A 23190-nucleotide genomic window follows, 5' to 3' on the forward strand; every position below is an offset into this window, starting at 1 on the left:
AGGACCGGCCTTTCCTGCCTCGACTCCTGAGCGTCTGTTAGAACTAACAGTCATCGTGCGGCATGATTGCCGGGGTCCCCAGGGTGAGCGAGCGGGGACAGGCACACAGGGAGGGCCTTCCAGCATCAGGGACAGTCCCTTGGCATAGCTGCGGACGCGGTTCCATCCAGACCTGCGTTCTGAGTGCACTTCTGCAGTGCAGGTGTGTTTAAATCACAGGACTTGGGCTTGAGTTGACACTTATTTTATTTAGGGGGGGAAATTGCAAATCTGCTTCGAAACCCTCTATTCGGGTTAGGGGACCTCGAACTTGACAGCCGAACTTGAACACCAGCGGTTGCTGGGGACGACGGAACTACGAAATGGAAATGAGTGGGGCAGAAGCGTGACTCAGGCAAGGCTGTCACCTTATGTAATTAAGGACACCTTCATTATCGCCTCAGTCTGCGGAGACTTTACACATCCCAGAGCTAATTCTCACTGTTTTAAGTGCACACAGCTACCTGGGGAAAACAGGGACTCACAGGTGCCAGGCAGGTTTGTCTCATGGAAACCTGGAGCCCTCTGGCCAGTGGCCGGGCCTGGCCCTCGGACGGCAGCTTGGCTTCAGGGACGCCCAAGGTTCTGGCCCGAGGCCGGGGGCGGATTGCGGAACCGGCTCCGACAGCAGCCACAGGCAGTGGGTGTTTCGTGCCTTTATATTGGACATCCCGGCTTTTGAATTGCATTGTTATCTTTGGCTATCGCGTCTGCACAGAATCACTCTTCTCTCTTCCCGGCTTTTGAAAAGTTTCAGATGTCTTTCAGCCTAGCCCGAGGTCCTTTTATCTTTTCCCTTCTCTCTGTAAAATGTCATTTCCACCTGCGTCTCTTCTCATTCTTTCGCAGCTCTTCCTTCCCAGGCTGACAGTTACCCCGCCACACTGCACTTCACCACCTGGTTGCGCGTCCCCCCAAAAACCGCCTGCCAGGCTTCGTCATGGCAGACGAGAGTCCCCCCGCAGGGGCTCTGAATTGTCCGTCTGATTGTGTCCGGTTGCGGCCTTGTGCTTTCCAATGAAGCCTTTAATCCATGCACTTCACTGGAAATTACCTCTCTGTGGAAGATGAGTCAAAAACAGACCCGCCAGGAGGGAGATGCAGTCGGCGGCCGGACCCCGCGTCATCAGCGTGAACGAACCCCGAGACCGGCCGCAGCCCGGCCGCAGCCCCCGAGGGCGCCTCGCTGAAGGCCCGTGCGGCGTCCGAAGCAGAGACTATTTTCAGCCGCAGCTCTGTTTTGTCCTCTCTCAAAATAGCCTCGCCTTGACAAAGTTCGCGCTTTGCCTTGTGCCCCAGTCAGAAAACGAGGCATCTTGCATCATCTCGTGAACCAAAAATAGGGGTTTGGGAGCATGGTTCTGTTTTTGTTGAAATGATTGGGTTTCTTTTCTGAGTATCGGGGGGGGGAATTTTCTCGGCCTATTAGTTTCATCCTTGAAAACCACGGTCGGTCGTTACCAAGAGGAAGTGCGGGTCCAGGCATAAGGACGCCCTCTTTTTGGTTTATGCTCAGCATTTCCTAAATTTTTGAAAATCCTAATAGTCTCCAGAATCAAGTCAATTCACCAGAACTTGGCCTGAGTATTCAAAGAGATCATATATTCATGATGATCCACTGCTGTAAAAAGGAATCATTTACTGTTGGAACAGGAGAACGCCCGTTTTTAGAGCTGGTCACATCAGAGGCCCCCACGCTCTGCACGGTCGCTCAGGAGCTTTATCGCCAACAAGCCCGCCGGGTGCCAGGCACCCCCTGCACCTGTGACTCTGCAGGCGGTTCGGGGCCCACAAGGCCCTGGGGCTCCCGCTGACCGGATAAGCACCCAAATGGTCCTGCAGTCTGCCCCCCGCCCCCCGTGGGCTCCAGGTCACCCTCCTACAGGTACGGATGTGACTGCTGTTTCCGAGGAGAAAGGGAGGACGGCACCTGCAGAGAGGAGGGCGTTAAACGGGTTCTTGATGGATGCGCCCAGTCTTGCCGGGCGATGACATGCAGGGGCAGGGACAGCAAAGAGGGAAGACAGCCCGGGTCCTGGGAGACGGCTCTTGCTGCTGGAGCGGCAGAGACTGAGGCCCCTGAAGGCGGGGCCACAGCCCTGTGTCACCGTCGGCCTTCTCTCCTGACGCACACCTGTCCCGGGGCTCCAGCCCCCGTCCTGGGGACACCGGAAGAGGCTCTCCCTTGCCGCAGCCCCCGCCCGACACTGAGCAGACGGGGCCTGGGGCCAGGTCTGGGCCCCCTTGGTCCCCAGCGGTGCACAGCAGACCTCGGCCAGTGCTCTGGATTCTCCCACGTCACTGGATTGTCATCACGCCAGAGACCTGTGGGATTCGGAGGGTTTGGCCACGTGACTTTTCCCAGCAGCCGCCTGGAAACACCGCTGAATTTTAGAAAAGTGACTGGACTTCAGGCAGCCCGTGCAGCATCTTCACTGCGGGTCCCTCACAGCCCGCGAGTGGATTCAACCCGAGCTGCCCGCGGGAGTCCCCGGGATCACCACCAGCCGAATTACTAGTTAGGGGCTGTCGCCCAGGCAGGCGGTCATCCTGACTGACAGGCCGGCATCGACCTCGTTGTTTTCTGCGGGAAATCGATAGTCGCCGTGCTCTGCGCAGCCTCCCTGGCTTTGAACTCAGGCAGGAGTTTCCCCAGAAAAAAAGGAAGCAAGTGCTCCATTCATGACGCTGGCAGAAGTGGAACCCCCCTGAAGGCAGCCGGGTCGGAAAGAGAAGCCCGTCATCCCAGGAGCGTGCAGCTAAGATGCTCGGCTGGGAAGGATGTTCCTGCAAGCCAACTGATGCTCTCGAGAGCGCTGTGACGCGGGCGCAGGGTCCGGCCTGAGCAAACAGATGTGCGTCAACCCCGAGTCCCTTCCTTTGGGACCAAGGCAGGTGGGGACGCCCGGGGCACGTCTCACAGCGGAGCGAGGCAGCCCTCCGCCGCACGAGCGAAAGCGGCTGCTTCGCCGAGCTCATCTGAACCTAGGCTGTATCGAATCTGTTTTCTCTCTGGCGCTACATATCTTTCAATGTCTCTACCACGGATGTAGGAGCTCCCCTCGCTCCTTAGAGCCTTGTTCCGTGGGAAGCAGAAAATCTCCTTGACACAGGACCCTTTAAAATAGGTGGGGGCTGCAGGGGGCGGGGGTGCAGAAAATCTGATAGGAAATGCAGCTGGGTAACCTCAGGGGGAGTTGGAAAAGATAGTTATTCAAGACATGCGCATTTGAAAAACAATTACCTTTGCTATGTCTCTGAAGCATCACATCTGAGGTTGCGGGCAGGCCCGCATCAAATCGCAGCAACGGGTTGGAAGCCCTAACCTCCCAAGCAGTGGCAGGAGAGCGCGTGAGCCCGCAGAAGCGAGTGTGTAGGAAAGTCTGGGGAAAAGGAACTGCAGGAGAAGGCAATGTGTTCTTCGAAATGAAAATGCAGTGGCACTTAGACGTGGAAAGTGACGGCAGCTGTCCCCTCTGGAAACGGGAGCCTGGTCTCTGGCCCAGGACCCCAGAACATCCCACTCAGCAGACGAGACAGCAAAGGAACAGGGCTGTGGCTTAAAAGGAGCCCGAGGGAGGCCCCGGGGCCGGGAGGCAACTGCCACCTCCCTCTTTTCCTACCCTGGGCTTATTTTTATTCTGTCTTTCAAAGTATGAAAACGCAACTCTTAATTTCAGAATAACATTTTTCTCACCAAAAACCGCCGATGGTTCCTTTGAGCCACAGCTATGGGCATAGCAGTGTAAGTCCGTTGGGTGATTCAGTACTAAGTGGGGCCTGCAGCGGGGCCTCGACTCAGGAGAGGCTGAGGGCTCAGGCAGCAAGGGGCGGGGCCCGCAGCCTGCCTGCCCTGTGGGGTCTGGAGGTCAGGACTTGCCTTTCAAACCCGTGGCAGCAGGAGGGGGTGGGGGCCGCTGCCAGTGCCAAGGGCAGAATGTTTGTGTCTCCCCACATTCATATGGTAAAACCCTACCACCACCACGTGATGGCACCACCCACGATGGCATCTGGAGGTCAGGCCTTGGGGAGGTAATTGTGTCTAATGGGGCCACGTTTAGGACAGGCCCTGGTGGGTTACGTGCCCTAATGAGAGAGGAGGAAAGGGCCTCAAGTTCAGGTGAGCACACAGTGGGGAGGTTGCTGTCTGCAAGTCGGGAGGAGAGCCCTCAACCTGAACCAAGTCTGCCGGCACCTGGGCCTTGGACTTCCAGCCTCCGGAGCTGTGAGAAATACGTGTGCATCGTAGAAGCTGCCCTGTCTCCATAGAAGCTCAGACTAAGACCGTCATCAGGAGCAAGAACTCTGCAAAAAGACCCGGCTGGGCCGAGTGCACTCCACTGTGTGCCCTTGGGCAAGTCGCTTGTATGCTCAATCCCCAACTTCCTTACCTGTGCAATGGGTATAATAGAGATACCCACCTGGCGAGGTGCGCGACTTACGCAGGAAAGTGCAGGTGCCATGCTGCCGGGCGGAAGGCGGGCTCGAAATCGCTCACCCAAACCAGGAGCGCTCCATCTGCGGCCGTGGAAGATTCGAGAAGCGTGCGGTTCGTGTCTGAGGACGCCGTATGTCGGCTGATGGGGCGCTCTCCTGGTTCCGAGCCAACGGCCTTCAGTTCTGTTCCAGAAACGGCGCCGAGCAGGCCCTCTGCACGCGGGGGTGTGCAGCCTGCGAGGCCTAGCGACAGGGAGTGCTCGACCGCAGCGCGTCTTCAGCAGACCGAACCAGGGCAATCCTGCGTCCTTGTGGGAGGCTGAAGAAGCGGGGTGGACAGCACCTGGGAAGGCTACCTGGGAGAATAAAGTAAACCACTTTATTTTATCTTTCCAAGGGAAATAAGGGAAAGTCAGGCCTACGATAGGTTTCAACAGTGTCCCACAGGTGTCAGAAGTGTACTAGTATTGTAGTAACTGCGTTACCCCAGAAAGTTCTTCCTTTCGACGTGATGGGGGCTTTGCACCCTCGTGTTTCTTGCACACACAACGCGAACCCCCTGCAGGCCTTTGAGTAGCACCGAAGGGTCTCCTGGTCCTTTGGACCCTTGAAGCGGGGCGTTTATTACGTGGGATGATTTGGGGAGGCAGCAACAGCGGCTCGCAGCAGCCTCTCCTCGCCCTGCGGTCCCTCTTCTGGCGCCTCCGCTGACCCCGCGGCTCTGGGGGCCGTGAGCCTCAGCAGGACTGTGGGCAGAGGCTGCGTGGCCGGCGAGCCAGGAGGTGCCCAGGTTACTCAGCGGGTGACCAGTCACAAGCCAAAGGACATGAGCCTCCAGTCCTGTCTCTGCCAACATTATTCTCGAGGCTGTTTCCGATTTCAGCAAGCCTATTTCCAGGTTGTTTTACTACGGATGGTTGTGTTACTCTTGTATGCTTCGACCACAAGATTCAGGCTGGGGTTCCTCTCGCCCCTCTTTCTTTTCCTCACAGATGTGGGAGGAGGCCATCGCCCTGGGCAAGGAACTTGCTGAGCAGTACGAAAACGAGATGTTTGACTACGAGCAGCTCAGCGAGTTGCTGGTAGGTCCTCCTTTCTCTCGACGTGAGCGCGCCCGGGCCCGCCTGCACGTGTCCTTCTGGGGTGCCCCTTCCCCTTTCCATGCCGGGGTTCTCCTGCGGCCCCGCCACCGTCCTGCATTTTGTCTGGGAGGACAGTCCCGATTCATCTGCTGGTTGATTGTGGCCCGTGGGTGTTTCCTTGTTATTCCCCACAGAGCTGTGGCGGCCAAACTCTGGGACTTCCACGGGGGTGCACTCTGTGAGCACCGGCAACCCCGGCGCCCGCGAGGCTCCCGGGGGCAGCTGGATAGCAGCCCAGGCCTGTCCCCGGGGCGGGGCCAGGCAGCCCGCCCCTCCTGCCGGCTCCCCACGCCCCTGCCAGAGTGGCGTTGCGTGCACATCACGATCTTCGGGCAGAATTCCACCCCCTTAAATTCGTCTTTAACGTATCCCTGTATCTGATTAACCCCATCTTTGAAAATACTAAACACCAGCCTTTTAATCAAAAGGAGGCCTTTTCCAGACCACGCACTCGGTCACTGAAACACCTGTAAGTCAGAGCTGTTGCCGAATTTGGCTTTTTTGGTCAGATTTCCCTGCCAGAATGGTGGTGGGTGGGTGGGTGAAGACACTGCCCACCCCCTGAGGCAAGGTTAAATTCAGAGGCCGGCTTCAGTGCCCCCCGAGCCGCCCCCCGCCCCCCCCAGGAATCGCCAGTGCCTGGCGGGCCCCCTGGAAGAATCCAGAAGAGCAGATTCCCCAGTCACTCTACTCAAACCTGAAACATATTTTCTTCCTTCCTTTCAGAAAAAACAAGCTCAGTTTTACGAAAACATCGTCAAAGTGATCCGACCGAAGCCTGACTATTTTGCAGTTGGCTACTACGGACAAGGGTTTCCCACGTTCCTGCGGGTTAGTTTTGATGCCGTTGAATCCGTGCCGAGCTGGCTCCCTGGGTGGGGAGCCCCTTCCCGCTCTGAGGGAGGACCTGGACCTTGCACTTGGGGCTCAGAGTCTGACTCTCCGTGTTCCAGTAGCTCCGTGCTGAGCTCAGGGTGCCAGAGGGGCTGGGCAGTATTTTATTTGATTGCATGGGAACTTTCCGTCTGATTTTTCCCAAGCAGGACGCCCCATCCGAGATTTATGTGTATTTTTTAACCTGTGGTCAAGTACACATAACATAAAATTTACCCCTTTAGCTGTTTCTAAGTGTGCAGGCCAGTGGGGTTACGTGTGCACGCGCTGTGGTGCCGCCGCCACCGCCATCCATTTCTGGGCCTTTGTCCCCCTCCCAAGCCAGAACTCTGTCCTCAGGGATAATGACTCCCCCCCCCACCCCCGGTGCCTACCACCCTGCCTTCCGTCTCTGAATTTGCCGACTCCAAGGACCTCCTACCAGTGGAAGCGTACAGGATTTATCCTTTTCTGTCTGGCTTCTTTCTCTTAGTATAACGTCCTCAAGCCTCGCCCATGTTGTGGCAGGTGACAGAACGTCACTGCTTTTTGTGGCTGCGTAATACTCCATGGCGCGGGCCGGCCACACTGTGTTCACCCACTGGCCCTGCGGTGGGCGTTGGGGTTGTTTGGGCTGTTCGGGACGGCGCGGCTGTGAACACACGCATTTCCCATGATGTGAGAAGCCGGGGGTGGCGTTCCCGTGCCGCAGACTCTGAGTCACGCTCCAGCCCTGAGACAGGCCCGCGCTCCCGGACGCGTGACGGGAGAAGCACCGCAGCCGGGAGCCAAACGCCCGGCCCCCGAGCTCGCGAGGCCGGAGGAGGCGCCGTGCCATGGACGCTGCCTGGCCTCCCGGTAGAACCCTTTCAAGTTTCTCCAAAACTCCTTGGATGCCGAGGGCCAGTGAGTCAGGGTGGCCTGTCATTTCCCATGACATTTTCTAATGGCACATGGTTTTCTCCTGCCCTGGGAGACGGTGCTTGATTCTGCTGGTTTTCCGGAGGCAGCAGCTGGAGCACAGCCGTTGGGGACAGTGAGGTCCGGCGAGGAGCTGCCCTGCTACCCAGGGCTGTGTTCCTTCGGCCCCAGGGCCCGTGACATCTACGGCATCTCTCGTGCTGGCATCAGCGGGAGGGACATTGTTGGGGGAGACCCGTCGTCGTTTATAGGAGCGTCAACAAGCGACCGTCACAGGCCCGGCCTGTCCAGAAGGTGACCTGTGGGTCGATCCGCTCAGTCAGGTCCTGGCCAGTTGACTGGGGCACCCGGCCCTGTCCTTGTCACCGTGAGTCTGTCCGTCCTTGACGCCCCGCCTTCACTGCGGAGCTAAGGCAGCGCACACCTAAGGTCAGCATTGACCCAAGTCCCAGGTCCTGGACAAAGTCTTCCCTTCGAACGGAAGACTAAAGGATGCTCGGTTACAAGCTGCACATTAGGGAGGACTTTGAAATTAACTTTATTTTGACTAAACAAATTGCAGGGTATCGTGAGCTTGGAGTTGGAGTCACTTGATGCCGCTCAGGGCCTCAGGACGCGGGCGTGGGCGTGGAGAGGGACAGCCCGGCCGGAATCTTGGCGGGCGTGTGCCGGGCCGGGGCCGCGGCGCGTCACCTTCCGCGCGCACTGCCGTGGTGCGAGGCCGCTAACTATGGCCTGGTCCTGGTGTCCCGATGCCCGGGGCGGGGGGGTGGGGCATTGTCCCCAAGCCAATGGATGCCAGGGATGTGCCGGGAGGGCACATGTGGTACATGTTCCAGGGGCCACACTGGGTCACCCATCGAAGGACAAGCTGCAGGGTACGAATTAAGAGCTTGACAGGCATGACTGCTGTGGAATGACTTTCTGGCCACACCTGAGCCCTTTTGTGGGGCTGTGGTTGTACACCCAGTCCGCTCCGCAGGTCCACTGTCGGGGTTGGTCTCGCGGTGACAGCAGAGTCCCAGAGGTGGGCGACCTGTTCAGCTCCTGCACACAGGGCTGGCGCGGCTGCCTCTGAGAGCCAACTGGCTGTCCCTCCGCTTCGTTTGTCTTTAAAAACTGGTCTCATTTTTTGGCAATCCTATTAATATTTATGGTCCTCACAAGGAATATCTTTGACTATATGTGCATTTCTCCTTGTTTTCCCATTTTAAAAGGACCAGTTCAGAATGCAAACAAATTGACATTTCTAGAAAATGTTTTCAGTGTTTTCACCTATAACTCACTACTATTTTTCTATTAAATCCTTCATATACATTTTTATTATTAAGTCTTCTGGTGCAAAGTAAAACAAATTCATGCTCATTTTATAGCACCTGTTATACATTAAATCTTCCTGAATTTCTGAAATGTTTGGCTTTATTTAGCTGTCAAGGATGCCCACGCTGTGTATTTATATTTCTGATTAAGATTACATATTACTTTGGCTTCTCCTTGACTTTTTTTTTTTTTTTGGAGAAAGAGGACATTTTTCTTCTAAAATGGGTACTTTAAGACATACCTCAGCACAAAGTGAGTAAAATATTCAATCCTTAAACTGTTCCTTCTTTAATGATTTACAGGAGCTCGGAATACGTTGAGAGTAGGGAAGGAGAAAAATTGAATATCAGAAAATCTCTCCTTATCTTTTGAAAATTCACTAATTAGACAAATTTTAGTGACTTTGAGCTGAGTTGCTGGGCGAGAGCTGTGCAGCTCCACAGCCGGATGCTGGTCTCTCAGGCCGCCTCTCTCCTGCCTCCGCCTGTCTCTCGCGTCCTCCTGTCTGGCTTCTGTCCAGGGTCGCGGCAGAGGGCTTGGGACCAGCCGGTCGGAGCCTCTTGCCCAGTGGCCCTGAGCTGAAACAACAGATGTGCCCACACACCCACCCCGTCAGGAGAGGCCTGCGCCCCAGCCCCGCCCCCCAGGCCCTGAGCTTCCGCCCTGCCCTGCCCTGCCCTCGTGGTAGGTTCCTCAGAAAGCCCCGGGGTGGGCAGGACGGTGGGGGAGGCGCCAGGCCTCAGGAACCGGCGGCGGCGGCGGCACCACATCTTTTTGTGACTTGGGTGACCCGCACACACACTTGTTGAATCCGTGAAGGGACAGAGAGCGGTTACGCCTCAGAATCAGAGCTTCCCTTAGAGCAGACGGTGACCGCCCGTGTGAGGAGACGCATAACGCCCACCCCAAGCTCACCTAGCCCACCATCTGTGCTGTCCCCTGGGGGCCTCTCCAGCTTGAAACTTAAGGAGGTGACAACAGTGTCACTTGAGGTGGACAAACCCAGCCTTTTGAAGGAGAGTTCTGTATGTTCTGCCTTGTCACGGGCTGAAGGATAGTCGTCCGCACAGCGTCTCAGGATGCGCAATGAGGAGAGTCCCCCCGACCTGCAGCCTCTTAACATGCGGGGGGCCAAGCTCCGGGGCTCTGCTTTGGCCGGGACCCCTCTCCCTCTGGTCCTGCCGAAGCCAAGGCTCCACAGGCGTCTGCTAGGAGTCTCACGCTTGGGTTCTGAGCACCCCTGTCATTTGGTTTCCTAAATTCTCTTTGGCAGGAGGAAAGCAAACTGGGTCCAACCAGGAAAAAATATGTACATGTTTACATACGTGCAGGGTGGGGCAAAAGTACGTTGACAGTTGTTCATATGGTAAATGACACAGTAATTAACAAATAATATAGAAGAAACTCCATGTTTCGCATACGCACAACTGTCAGCCTCCTTTGCCCCACCCCGTGTATGTGGCCCCATTATCCATTTGTCCTGGCGGCCAGGTTCCCCGTTCTGACCCCTTCACGCTGTGATCGCGCCCTGGGGGTCCCTGGTTTTGCCAGCTGGCCGTCACTGTAGAGACCGCAGCATGTGGCGCGAGTTCAGCGGTGCTCGTCCGGGGCTAAGGATGCGCTATCACCCCGCGGGGCTCGTGGTCTGCGATCTTGATTAACAGGACCGGCGCAGTGACACGTTGTCCTTCAAGTCAGCGACTGTTCCTTTGCGCTGAAGGCCCGTGAGACCTTCGTGTGTGGACTTGCCCCCCGCCCCCGCGCCCACCCCCCACGGTGCCCTTTAATGAGTGTCATTGTTTCCAGGGGAAGGTGTTCATCTACCGAGGGAAGGAGTACGAGCGCCGGGAAGATTTCGAGGCTCGCCTGTTGACGCAGTTTCCAAACGCCGAGAAAATGAAGACGACGTCTCCACCCGGCGACGAGATCAAGAACTCCCCCGGCCAGTGTATCCTTTAAGACAACGGGCGACGTGGCCAATTGAAAGGGCCGCCACCCCGTTAGTTGGCGGGGGCGGGGGGTCGGGTGTCCTCGGGGTGCACTCCCTGGTCTGTGTCTGCCCGCCTGTGACCCTTGACCCGTCGCCCTCAGATATTCAGTGCTTCACGGTGAAGCCCAAACTGGATCTGCCCCCGAAATTTCACAGGCCTGTCTCCGAGCAGATTGTCAGGTATCAGCCACGGTTCTAGCCCAGCACGAGGGTGGTGAGCGGCTGTGTGTGGATCCCTTCCTGTCATTTGACCTTGGAAATGATGGGTTTTAGCCTTCGCCTAGCTTTCCAGAGGCGCTCTCTGTTTACTTAGAAGAAAAAGGGAAGCAAAGGATTTCCAGCATCAAGCAGGCAGTCAGGGGCAGTGGAGGAAGCCCACGCGACCCGTGAACAGGGCACAGGTTCAGGGCGCCAGCCCCACTCAATCCGGAGTCTGTGTACGACTTCTGACTCCTCCGAAACTTGGTTGTCCCTCTAGGGGGATTGGTTCCAGGACTCCCCCAACCCCACCCCGTTCAACTGCCCTGAATAGAATGGCACAGACCAGTGCACAGAGTCGGCCCTCCGCACCCACGGGCTTCCAGCGGGGGGCGGAAAACAGTCACAGGTAGTTTACTGAGCAAAACTCGCGTGAAAGTGGACCTGGCCGTTCAAACCCGGGTTGTTCAGAGGGGAGCAGTGAGGGAAGTAGGGGAAAAGCAAATGCGCCGGGCTCGGCGCGTGCAGGCTTATTCCCCCCCAGAGGTCGGAGCCCAGGGAAACCCGGGACGGACGAGGGGTGGCCGGGGCGCTCACGATCCCCTGGGCGAGACTCCCCGCAGAGGCCCAGCCCAGCGGCGCGCAGCCCGGGGCCGGGGCGGCCCGAGCACTTGCGTCCTGCGAAGCAGGAGGGGTCCCGATGGCTCGCGGTGGGGAGTGGGGGGCGGGGCGGGGGGTGTTGAGAAAAACCCCTTCATGTAACCTGGGCGTAGGAGGTGGACTTTAAAACTCTGAACGTGCGTGAGATTTCATGTCTCTCCACGGAACTGTACCTGGCTTAGAGATGCTGTAGCAACACCCTGCTTTAGATGTTCCTTCGACATCAAGAATTTTATTGTCTGTTGGATCCATGTCCCGGTGAAAGAAATTAGCCCATTTGGTGGCCTAACGATGCTCAGGATCTGCTTATTTTGTAGCCTGAAGTTGGGTGGGCTGTGTCCTTTACAAATTTCACTATCATTCCTTTGATGTATTCTCAGCAATACTGATAAATAAACCAAGATTCTGTTTATTGATGAACGATTGCATCCACAAGCCACACATTTTAAGTTTTGCAGCCTTTTTTTCTCAGACATTCAGGGAACGTGAGCCGTAATGTGTGCTCAGAGTTCCCCTTGGGCGGGCGGTCCTGCCAGCGTTTCAGTGCAGGGCGGGGGACGGCGACTCAGCCTCCCAGCCGGCGTCAGGCACATGCCTGACCCCCATTCGCCCCAAGCGAGGCGCGCTCGCTACATCCGTCCACACCGCGGACGGTGGCTGCACATCTGCCTTCTGTGCATCTGAAACTAAAGTGTACAGGGGCTCTTTAAGAATAATGAAGACATTTTTTTTAATTTTTAAAATAATTATTGGCCTAAATTATCTTCAGACATTACTTGTCAAATTGCACTAAAAAATTATTGAGTAAACCTTTTAAACAACAAACACATGCGTGGAGGACGCCAGCCTCTTCCTCTCCCCTTCACGTCACCTGCTCTGGTGTTGCCCGTTGCGCTGTCTGTCACTCAGCATCTTGTCTACCTGGGGGTTCACAGGGAGGAGGTGAAACTCAAGGTAGTTTTTCCACCTGCCCCCGGGCCTGTGCCGAAGCTGAGGGGAGAGATAGCCACAGCCCTCGCCTCTGGTCAAGGGTAGAGACGTTTTAAGGGACGGGTGGCTAGCGGGAGGCAAGGGCGCGCCTCTGGCAGGGAGGCGGCCGCTTCTCGGGGTAGGTGCCTGATGATGTCTGTCTCTGTGCAGCTTTTACAGGGTGAACGAGGTCCAGCGGTTTGAATACTCTCGGCCAGTCCGCAAGGGAGAGAAGAACCCAGACAATGAATTTGCAGTAAGCGAACAAATTAAAAAACAACCACCACCCCCAAAGCTCACTGCACCCCCAACAGAACTGCCGGGGGGGCGGTGGGGCCTGGCCTCGGAGGCCTTCCCGGCACAGCGCGGCGTTCAGTGGCTCTGCGCGTTAACGTGCAGAAATCCTAACCTAGCACCCCTTCAAAGGAGCAAACCAGCAGCTGCTCCACAAACAACGTCACTGAGTCCTGGGATGTTGTAACCAGTGACAGGTGCTGCCTCCCTCCTGGTGTGTCTGAGCTGGTCTCCCTCTGGGCCCGGGGTCCTGGCGCAGGTGCTGGGGCCTCGGTGACAAAATGGCACGTGGAGGCCGGCAGCCAGGAGGTGGACTGCAGGCAGGCGCCAGAGCAGGGTCCCCACCGGGCACGTCCTGGGCCGCAGCGCGGAGGCAGGGGCTCTCTGAGCAGTCCCTGTCTCTTGTGGTCGCTCAGCATTAATGCCGTTATTTCTGGGTGTCCCCAACCGCGGGCTGATGGGCAGTTTCTGAGTTCCCCTCCGGCGTCTCCACCTGGAGGCGCAGTGCGCTCCTACCCTGGAGAGAGAGTGCAGGAGGCCAAGGAAGCCACCCGCAGGGGCTGAGCTCGGAGTAACCTGGACTCGCGACGTTGGGGGCTACGTGAGCCCCTGAGGCTGACTTCTCTAAGCAACCCTGGAGTGCCCTGGTGGCCCTGTCAGTTCTCCGCACACAGGCGAGGCTTTCGGAGCCACAGAATGTCATCCTTTGGGCGCTTGGCAAAGCCTCGGGCTTGCAGATAAGCATGGAGTTGCTGCAGCAGCAGGGCAGGTCTGGGACCCTGGGGCCAGCGAGGAGGAGCAGGAGGAGGGGCAAGGCCAGGTCAGCAGAACTGGCCCAAAGCCCACGGTGCGACCCAGAGGCCCCGCCCGGGCATGCGGGTGCTGAGAAAGCACTTGGGGCGGGGCCCGGGACTGCGGTGCCCACAGAGCTGCCTCTCAGGCACAAGGAGCACTGGCCTCGGGAACAGGAGGCCCCGGCCGCCCTCCACTCGCCCCCTCTGTAGTCGGAGAGGTTCGGGGGCCAGTGCGGCGTTCTGGGCTCGGGGTGTCCCTTCGTGCCCTGGGTCTGCACCTGGATCTCCGCTGACAGGCTCGGCCGTGCAGTGAGCCCCCGTCATGAGCAGGGGAGCAGCGCAGGAGGTGAGGTGCAGAATCTCCCAGCCACGGAGCCCCGTGCATCCTTACAGGGGTGCATCGCCTTACGCCTGTCGGCTTGAACCAGTTTCCTGCCGTATATATGCACCATGTTATAAGCAATGCAGATTATAAAACGGTGTTTTTACTGAAAGTATGCCCACCTTCTACTGCTTTAATTAGAGGTCTTTGTTAGAGGTCTTAAACAATAGATATTAAAACGTTTAATTGACCATGTCTGAATGGTGAGTGAATTTTCTCCCTTCTACGTCCATATCTTTATTTTATAATGTAAACATGTAGTAGTTACGGTTAAAGCTAAAACGCCGATTTTATTATTATTATGCGAGAGGTCACTTTAGTGAAGCCCGGTTTTCCTCCAGGTGTTTGTACCTCTGAGTCTCTCTTGACCACTAAGTAAGGCTAATGCCAGACTCACTGCGGCAGCCTTTCCGAAAGGGTCTGCTCAGAGGGGCCCCCCCTCGTTCTGATGTGTCTGATTCTCCCCGGCTCTCCGGTTGTCTTTGCCCAATAGCAGGGAGGTGGACACCGTTAGCTGGGGAAGCAGAGGACACTCCTGTGCCCGGTGTCACTACCAAGCAGAGCCTGGCTTGTGAGGTGTTAACTCAGCACAGACCTGCCCTCCTGGAACACGCAGTGGCACGTGTCATCGGCCCCAGGAGGAACACTCTTCCGGAGGGCTGGCCTTGTGGAGGGTCATCCCCGTTAGGGCAGAAGCCATCAGCCTGCCGACCACACCTTCTAATGAGTGCTGTGTGTCCCCTTTGCAGAATATGTGGATTGAGAGGACCATATACACAACTGCGTACAAGTTACCTGGAATCTTAAGGTGGTTTGAGGTCAAATCTGTTTTCATGGTAAGGACCCCTCCTCCCCGCTCCCCGCCCCCCGCAAAGGAATTGTCTGTGACCCTCTCTCCTGCCTCCAACATGCCCTCTCCTCCCCCCTCCCTTGAGGGCCAGGTGGTCACGGTGGCAGCCGGGCGCCCACTGCACTCCCCCGGGGATCAGATGAGATGGAGCTCGAAGTCCACCCCCCACCCCCGGGTGGCTGGACGCCTCAGGCCTCCCTGCCGTCCACAGCGTCGTGAGGTGCCGTGTGCGCATGGCCAGGCTGGCTTTGGAGGAGACCGGGCTGAGGCTCACTCCTCTCCTCTCACAAAGCTTTGGGAGCCAGTCCTCACCGAGGGAGCGGCTTTGACAGCTCCTTCAGGTTGCCCAAATGAAAACTTTAAGAAGAGGTCCAATTTGCATACAGTTTTTCAGATCTTTCTTCCCAGTGGTTTAATTGCCATTTGCATGACAAAACAACGTGATTAATAGTGCTCATTCGAAGTAAAAATAGCTTAAGATGCCCCTCCCCTCCCAGCACTTTTTAGAGAAACAAGGACTAGCATCTCATTAGCTAAACCCTGCTCCGGTGAGCCGGCGCTCGGGCCCCCAAGGCAGGGTCGGGCAGCGGGTTCTTGTCGGCCACGCGGCGGCGTCAGGCGTGGTGACAGCCAGGGTACAGGACCTGCCCTGAGCACTGTATTACGGTGCCTCTGTGCTGTTGTCACCTAGCAGGATCTTATCCGGAGGGTGCGGCCTGCCATCTAGTGCGCAATGAACCCCCCGGAATCTCCTGTGTTGACTCTAGAACATGCAGGAACCCCTCGTCCCCGCCCCGTCTCCTCTCTGCCCCTTCGTCCTTACGGTCAGACCCCGGGCTGCCCCAGAGCCTGCCCGGCCCCCACACCCCCCTCCCCGGCCCTGGGGAGGGGGCTTTCGCTTTCTGCGCTGGGCGCTCCGACTCTGCGCCCGTAGCACCACGCAGGCCCTGACGTAGGGACGCTCAGGAGACCAGGAGCAGCGCAGGCCTCGCTAGCCCTGGTGAGGCTCGTGCGTGGGACACGGCAGAAGAGGAGGCCCATCGCAGCCACGGGCGCTGAGCCTCTTCCCGAGCCTCTTCCCATAAGCCCCTTGCGATCGGGCACTCAGCAAGCCGGCCAGGGGGCCCGAGGCAGGAGCTCAACAGCAGGAGGCGGAGGGGGTGAGCCTGACCTTCCGCGAGGCCGTGGCTCGCCGTGGCTAACAGACTGCGCGGGCTGTGCGTGTGATCCCCGCGGAGGGCGACGCCCCGCCTCAGCGACACCCCATCCGCGCCCCTCCTGTGTGCCTCCTGGGACAGCTCGCCATGGGACATCTGTGGGCGCAGAAGCTACCCCTGTTGTTTTGATAAAAATAGACTTCTTTCTTGAAGCAAATGGGGTGGAGGGACAAGAGGCCAAGGATAGGGAGCCTAGGGGCATGTAGGGTTGGCTCTCTGGGCAATGGCCTGGTCAGAGATGGGGCCTTGTGTGTCCCTCAGAAAAGGGAACAGCCTCCCTCCCCGTCCTGGGAGGGGAGAACTCGTCCTCCACAGGAGGGTAGGCGGCCATCTGTGGAGCCATGGCGGGGCCGCCTCCCGTCCTGCCCGAACAGGTACAGGGGCTGGCAGAGCGCCCAGGCCTGCCTGCAGGGCAGCACCAGAGTGCTGAAGAGTGCCCTGCAGCGTTCGCCCTCTGAAACAAGCAGTCTCCAAGCCCCCAGTGGGAGGGCCTCCTTTGTGAAGCAGATAGAACGTGTGCAAGCACTGCTCAGGCTGTGTATTCCTGGGATGACCACTTGTGTATACATGTGCACAAACACATGCTTGTGCAAGCACACAAATGCACATACATGTGTGTGCACAAGCACACATCCACATGCAGGCACTTTACACACATGCCTGTACACGTGCATGTGAACGTGTGCACACATGTGAGCGTGCGCACACCCATGTGTGTGCATAACCACGTGTGCACATCATGCATGCACGTGCGCGGACACGAGTGCACACACTTGCACACACAGTAATGCATGTGTTCGCATGCATGTGCACGTGCACACATGCATCCTCGTGCATTTACACTCACATAAACATGCCTGTACGTGTGTGTGCGTGCACACACCTGTGCAGGCATACTTGCGCGTTCACACGCACACCCCAGAACTCGGCAGCCTGGCGTCGTTTCCTTGGGGCGGGCACGGGAGGGCTGCACCTGTGGGCACCCAGGGACCCTGACACACAGGCTGCCCTCGCTCGGGCAGCCAGGGGTCACCCGCGGGGCAGGAGGGTGTGTGGGGAGCAGGAAGCCTGTCCTCACGCAGAAGCGACTCTCCTCCGGCACGGTCCCGCGCACTGGAGCTTCCGCTGGGGCCCGCGACAGCGCAGAAGCAGCCGGCCTGACGTTGTGCCGCCTTCCCCCTGGCAGGTGGAGATCAGCCCCCTGGAGAACGCCATCGAGACCATGCAGCTGACCAACGACAAGCTGAACGGCATGGTGCAGCAGCACCTGGACGACCCCAGCCTGCCCGTCAACCCCCTCTCCATGCTGCTCAACGGCATCGTGGACCCCGCCGTCATGGGCGGCTTTGCAAATTACGAAAAGGCAGGTGACACGCCCGCCCCCTCCTTCCAGCCCCACCCTGGGGCAGGCCGTCTCCGAACACTGTCTCCGCGCCCAGAGGCTGCTCTGGCTCATCGCGCGGCCTCCGCAGCGCCGGGCCCGGGCACAGTGGGCGTGAGCAGCGGCGGCGAGCGGGGGTACGACCAGCCCTCTCTGTCGCCCCCAGGCCTTCTTCACGGAGCGGTACCTGCAGGAGCACCCGGAGGCCCACGAGAAGATCGAGAAGCTCAAGGACCTGATCGCGTGGCAGGTGGGTGTCTGAACACAGCCTCACGGGCTGGTGGGGGGATACGGAAGCCGAGTCCAGGCCCAGGTCCACCCAGGCCACCTCTGCACGCACACAGGCGGCACCGAGGCCCACGGACGTCGGCCGGGGCGCACGCAGCCTTGTTTGTCCCAGGTAAACCCCCGCCACTGCCCTGGTGAACGCCGGGCCGCGGCCAGGCACGCGCACACCCAGAAAGGTTGGTCCTGCCCGTGAGCCTGACCTGTTTCCTCCGTGGGTGAGTTGACCAGCTGCTGGAGGCTGTCGGGGACAGACGACAGAGCAGCAGGGGCAGGGCCAGAGCCGCGTGCCTGGGCAGGACATGCGCTTGGGAGGCAGCAATGCTGCGCGTGTGTGCATGCATGTGGATGCCTGTGCGTGTGTGTGAGAATGCTGTGCGCACATGTTGCCTGTGTGTTGTGCTCGTGTGTGCGCACGTGTGAGACCGTTGGCTCTGTGCGGGTGTTGTGCACAGGTGTGCGTGTGCGCGCGCATGCATGTGCGGCGTGGGTGGGAGCCTGCAAGGCGCCCGCCGTCGTGGTCTTCCTGCCTGGGCTCGGGTCTGGCGGGGCCGCCTCTGCGCTCTCCCCGCTCTCCCCGCTCTCCCCGCTGCCCTGCTGTGCACTGTTTTGCTTTTCTGCTCGAGCTGCTGAGACCTCTGAGCCCTTCCTCAGAGACACATGGTCTCAACAGGGCAGGGGACTCGGGAGGGCGTCTTGTGCTCATGGGGAGTTACCCACTCGTGCACCTGTGCATCGTGGAGCCTGGGCGAGGCTGGTGGCCGAGGGGTCGTCAGACCCGGTCCTCTGCCGACTCGCCCTGCGCTCTGGGCGCCTGCTTCCGGCATCGTTTTCTCCTGTGGGAGGCGAGGAGGGTGCCGTCTGAGGTGAGCCCCGCACGCCGGGCTGAGCGCAGAGCCCAGGAGGCGGCGGCCGGGGTCTCCTCATGCCCGGCCAGGCGTTGGGCCCCAGGCTGCAGTCAGGTCCCTGAGGCGGCCGGCTGCCCCTGAGGAGGCCCCTCTGCAGACCCCTTGCCCTGGCCCTGCCACCCTCGCGCCAGTGGCTTCTTCCCATCGTGGCACATCATCCGTCGCGGGGGGTGGGGGAAGCAGGGCTGCGCTTTGGTTTCCAGCCAGGGAACAAGTACTTATTTTATATTTTCATGGGGTAAAATTTATGTAACCTGAAGTTTAGCGCTTTAAGCATTTTCAAGCGTACGGCTCAGTAGCAGTAAGGACATTCACACTGTTGTGTAACCGTCACCACCGTGTCCCCAGAACTCCTTACCTTGCAGAACCGAAGCCCCGCCCCACTGAGCAGCTCCCGCCCTTCGTGCCGGCACCGCCCTTCTCCCTGACGTCCCTGGGATCCCGCCGCTCTGGTGCTTATGTGACTGGCTTATTTCACTGAGCGCCACGTCCCCAGGGGCCCTCCATGTCACAGCATCTGGGCAGTTCCCTTCCTGTTTAAGGGGAGGTGACAGCCCATTGTGTGCACAGGCCACATGTTTACCCATTCGGGCAGCGGTGGGCGCTTGGCTCGTTCCTGCCTTGTGGCCTCTATAAGCGATGCTGCGCTGAACTCAGGCGCACAGACACCTGCTCGACTCCCGCTTTCACTCTGGGTGCCTCCAGACGTAGGGTGGCTGGGTGGGGGGCGGATTCTGTGTGCAATCGCATGAGGAACCACCGGACTGTTTCCCACAGCCACTGCCCTGTTTGATAATCCCACCCGCAACCACGCACAGGGGTTCCGATTTCTCCACATCTTCCCCCGCACTTTGTATTTGCTGGGGGGGGCGGGGGGTGGGTGTGTGTGTGTGTGTGTCTGTCTGTGTGTGTGTGTGTCTGTGTGTGTGTGTGTGTGTGTTTGCTTGGGGGGGTGTGGGGGGTGTGTGTGTGTTGTATTTGCTTGGGGGGGGGTGTGGGTGTGTGTTCTAATAGCCATCCTGATGCATGGGACTTTGTCACAAATCTGTATACACTTGACATCCATTTGGCTTGGAATTATTCTGTGATAAGAAACGTTAGGGGTGGACCCCAAGGGCGCTTCTGGCCAAATTGCCTGGAATGGAAGCTCCATTGTAGGCGGGTCTCCCTGTCACAAAGAAAGAGGGAGTTTAAATGTCTGGATGACTCCCATTTAGATGCTGTAGAAACCAGAGAGTCCAAAATTCAAAACTCCTGAAGGCTGTAAAACCGCTGCTACACAAAAACTAGTTTGGTCTGCAAAAGTTGTATTGATTTTTTTTTTCCTGTAAGCTTTTACAGCAAATTGGATTTTAAGAGTTTCAAGTCCTACAGAGGAAAATAATTTGTTCCCCAGAGAGAACTTGATGTCAGCACTATGTCATCGCCCCTAATAACTGTATTAAAGGATGAATTCTAAAGCAGCTCGCAGGAATGCTGAAAGAAGGGATCTGTTTTCCAGCAACTTCATTAAATCAAAAGTGCTGGAAAATACATATTCACACCATTACCTGTGATTTTGCCTTCATTTGCAAATGTTTTGAAAGCCCCTATTTTTATATCAGTCACTGAGTCATCCAGTCGTTAAAAATAAGAAGTTGGGGGTTCTGAGAATGCTTTTTCCTGTTGTGGATTGTGAGTTTGTTTGGTCTGGTTTCTTTCTGAAGCTCTGTCCATGCAAGTGGCCCCCTTGGGACTCCCCAGGGTCTGAGGGCAGAGTGTCTGTCACCGAGGCGTGGGGGGCGCATCCTGGCCCCTCTCACCATTCGGGGAAAGCGGGACATAGGTGCCAGGCAGCCCGGTGCTCTGCCGGCCTGGCTGAGACAGGTGGGGCCGCCCCGCCCCGCCCCGCCCCGCCCCGCCCCCCAGGGCTGGGCTCAGTGCAGGCTGCCCGGGCCTCCGCTGGGTCTGCCGCTGTTGCCATGGCCCCAGTGAGCCCCGGCCCCTCCTCAAAGCGGCTGTGCCACGGAGCATCCCCGCCGAGTGTCCACAGAGGAATCCGCACAGACTCACGCTGACCGCTGGGATGCACATGAAGTTCTTCTCTCTTGATATGAAAGACCGCCCGCGCTCCTCACGCCCGGCTGACGACAGGCAGGACCCCCGCGGCCAGGGGCCGCTCCGGGCGCTCCGCGCGGCACTCCCCAGCGCTCTGTGCTGCTGGCCAGCCGGCGGGCTGGCAGGGACTCACAGGGACGAACTTCCTGTGACAAGGCATCTCTTCAGAGCAGGGTCATGCTCACTGTGAACGGCTCGAGGTGGGACTGTCCCCTCTCCGGGCTCTGGGAAACGCTTTAGGAATGCAGATTCCTGGGCTCTGTCCTGGAGCACCTCAGGGCCAGGTGGGGTTCAGACCTCGACGCTCGGCCAGGTTGGAGCCCGCTGAACTAAAGGGCCTCTCTGGGCGGCCGTCGGCAGCCTTGCTGCTCGGCTCCTGTGAGTCGGGCAGCTGGCGAATCGGAGTGTGTCCGTATTCGTCGCTGCGGTTCAACACCCAGTACGCAGACCAGGGGCCAGATCCCACCCTCGAAGAAGGTTCTAGGTGACCGATGTCGGAGACCTGTCTCGGGGACAAGTCTCAAGTCCCCTACATTTCACCTGCCAAGTGACAGTTCCTGCAGGACCAGCAACCTCAACCAGATGGTCTTAACTATAGTCCGGCAAGTGGCTGCTTGGGCGTCAAGAATCTGCCCAATTCAGAGTTTATCCAACCAACAGAACACCACCCCAAAGCGATCAGATTGCGTTTTGCACATTCGAGAAAGGTCCATTCTCCCCAGAATGCTCTCCGTCTCTGGGGCAGTGGTGGCTTTAACCTTCAGACAGCACCCCCGCGCTTGCCCGCGCACCCAGACATGCACGCGGAGGCCAGCACCCCACCCCAAGGTGTCCACCACCATTGCCGGCCCTCGCGTCCCCCCGGGGCAGAGCCCAGGAAGCAAAAGGATCCCTGGGAGCCTGAGCCGGCCGCAGCTCGCCCCAGGGAAGCTGCCATCGGCGGCAGTAATTCATAGAGGACATGGCAACGTCCCCGCTCTTCCGAAATCTCACCTGCACATTGTCCACTGCAGGAAGGGCTGCAAAACAAACTGCATGTCCGTCAGGCCCACCCGTGGGCTGCGAACATGGTGCATGCTCGCCCGCCCCCTCCCCGAGCACCCCGAGCAGCCACAGCTGTGCGCTGTAAGTGGCGGCCGCAGGAGCTGCGCCTTGATTCATCTTGATAAGATTCCCCGAATTTGTTCACATGAAATTCAATTGTGTACTTACTATCCTTCTTACTAATAAATCTGCTCATTGAGATTGGTGTTCTGTTATATTAGGAAAATCTGTTTTTAATCAGTCTGTTGATTTAATTATAAATTATTAAGAGGAAGCCTCTTGGCGTGATTGCACTGAAAAGTGTCGCACTCCGCACTCCCTGCCTGAGCGGGAGGGTGGGGAGCGGTGGGAAGCAGAAGGCAGGGGCCGCAAGGAGCCTCTCCGACACCCACCCCCGGCAGCGGGGACTCTGAAGGGCCCCGGGTGCTGGGGAGCACAGTCTCGTCGTGACGCGTTTGAAGGCCAGCTGCATCGCCACGCTTGGGGGAGAAGCGTCGGCGTGCTGTGTTGTGACAGCGGTGTTGGCAGAGGACAGATTATTTTTAGTTTCAGGGAAGAATAAATCCGGGTTCCTTTCCAAGGAAGACTCTCCTTCAGGACCATAAGTCACATACCACGAGATTTTTGTGTTTTGGAGTAGGGTTCTCCATGGCCTATAAAGGCAATATTCTTAGATTTAAAAAAACAAACAAACAAAAACAACCCTTTGCCCTGTGACAGGACCCATGGCTGATAGGTCAGGTTACGTCGAAACAAACTCGAAGTCCCTCTCTTCCCGAACTTGGGGGCAAAGGGCGCACAGGCCTGTGCCGGGCTGGCCAACAGCGGCGAGTCAGGGACGCCCCCCGCAGCCACCGTGTGCTGAGCGCCGCCCGACCCGTCCAATTCAAAACACAAATGAGTTTAATTTAAACATTTTGGTGTTTGGGGGCAAGGAGCCTGGCAAGGGCTTCAATCGGCCAGTCCGCTGTGGACCCCAAAGCAGCCGCGGCCCCTCTCGGCCCGCCTCTCCCGCCTCTCCCGCCTCTCCCGCCCGGAACCAGCCACCACGGAGGCCAATGGACCCCTTTGTTTTGCAGATTCCATTTCTGGCTGAAGGAATCAGGATTCACGGGGAGAAAGTCACGGAAGCGCTGAGGCCGTTCCACGAGAGGATGGAAGCCTGTTTCAAGCAGCTTAAGGAGAAGGTGGAGAAGCAGTACGGCGTCCGGACCATGGTGAGGGACCCCTGCAGCTGGGGGCGGGGGGGCGTCCCAGAGTCCAACGGCGACAGGCTCACGGGACAGGGTAACTAAGAGGTGCGCAGGATGCCTGCTCAGGAAGCGGGGGTGCCAAGGGCCTCAGTCCCCTTTCTCGGTCCATCTGCCGGCCAACCAGCCACGTCCTTTC

General features: G+C 58.1%; 1 protein-coding gene across 1 annotated transcript in view; it reads left to right on the forward strand.

The window, feature by feature from the left end:
* DOCK1 (dedicator of cytokinesis 1) overlaps positions 1-23190 on the forward strand; it is a 383329-nt gene that overhangs the window by 341541 nt on the left and 18598 nt on the right. Inside the window, exons 39-47 of the mRNA XM_054581689.1 lie at positions 5469-5558; positions 6345-6449; positions 10539-10680; positions 10824-10902; positions 12721-12805; positions 14769-14855; positions 17273-17449; positions 17634-17717; positions 22881-23018. Of these exons, the coding sequence (XP_054437664.1) occupies positions 5469-5558; positions 6345-6449; positions 10539-10680; positions 10824-10902; positions 12721-12805; positions 14769-14855; positions 17273-17449; positions 17634-17717; positions 22881-23018 (987 nt within the window). The remainder of the gene's footprint in view (positions 1-5468; positions 5559-6344; positions 6450-10538; positions 10681-10823; positions 10903-12720; positions 12806-14768; positions 14856-17272; positions 17450-17633; positions 17718-22880; positions 23019-23190) is intronic.

The sequence above is a fragment of the Pteronotus mesoamericanus genome, unplaced genomic scaffold (genome assembly GCF_021234165.1).
Source record: "Pteronotus mesoamericanus isolate MK-2021 breed Mesoamerican mustached bat unplaced genomic scaffold, CSHL_Meso_final contig_657, whole genome shotgun sequence".
Lineage (NCBI taxonomy): Eukaryota > Metazoa > Chordata > Mammalia > Chiroptera > Mormoopidae > Pteronotus > Pteronotus mesoamericanus.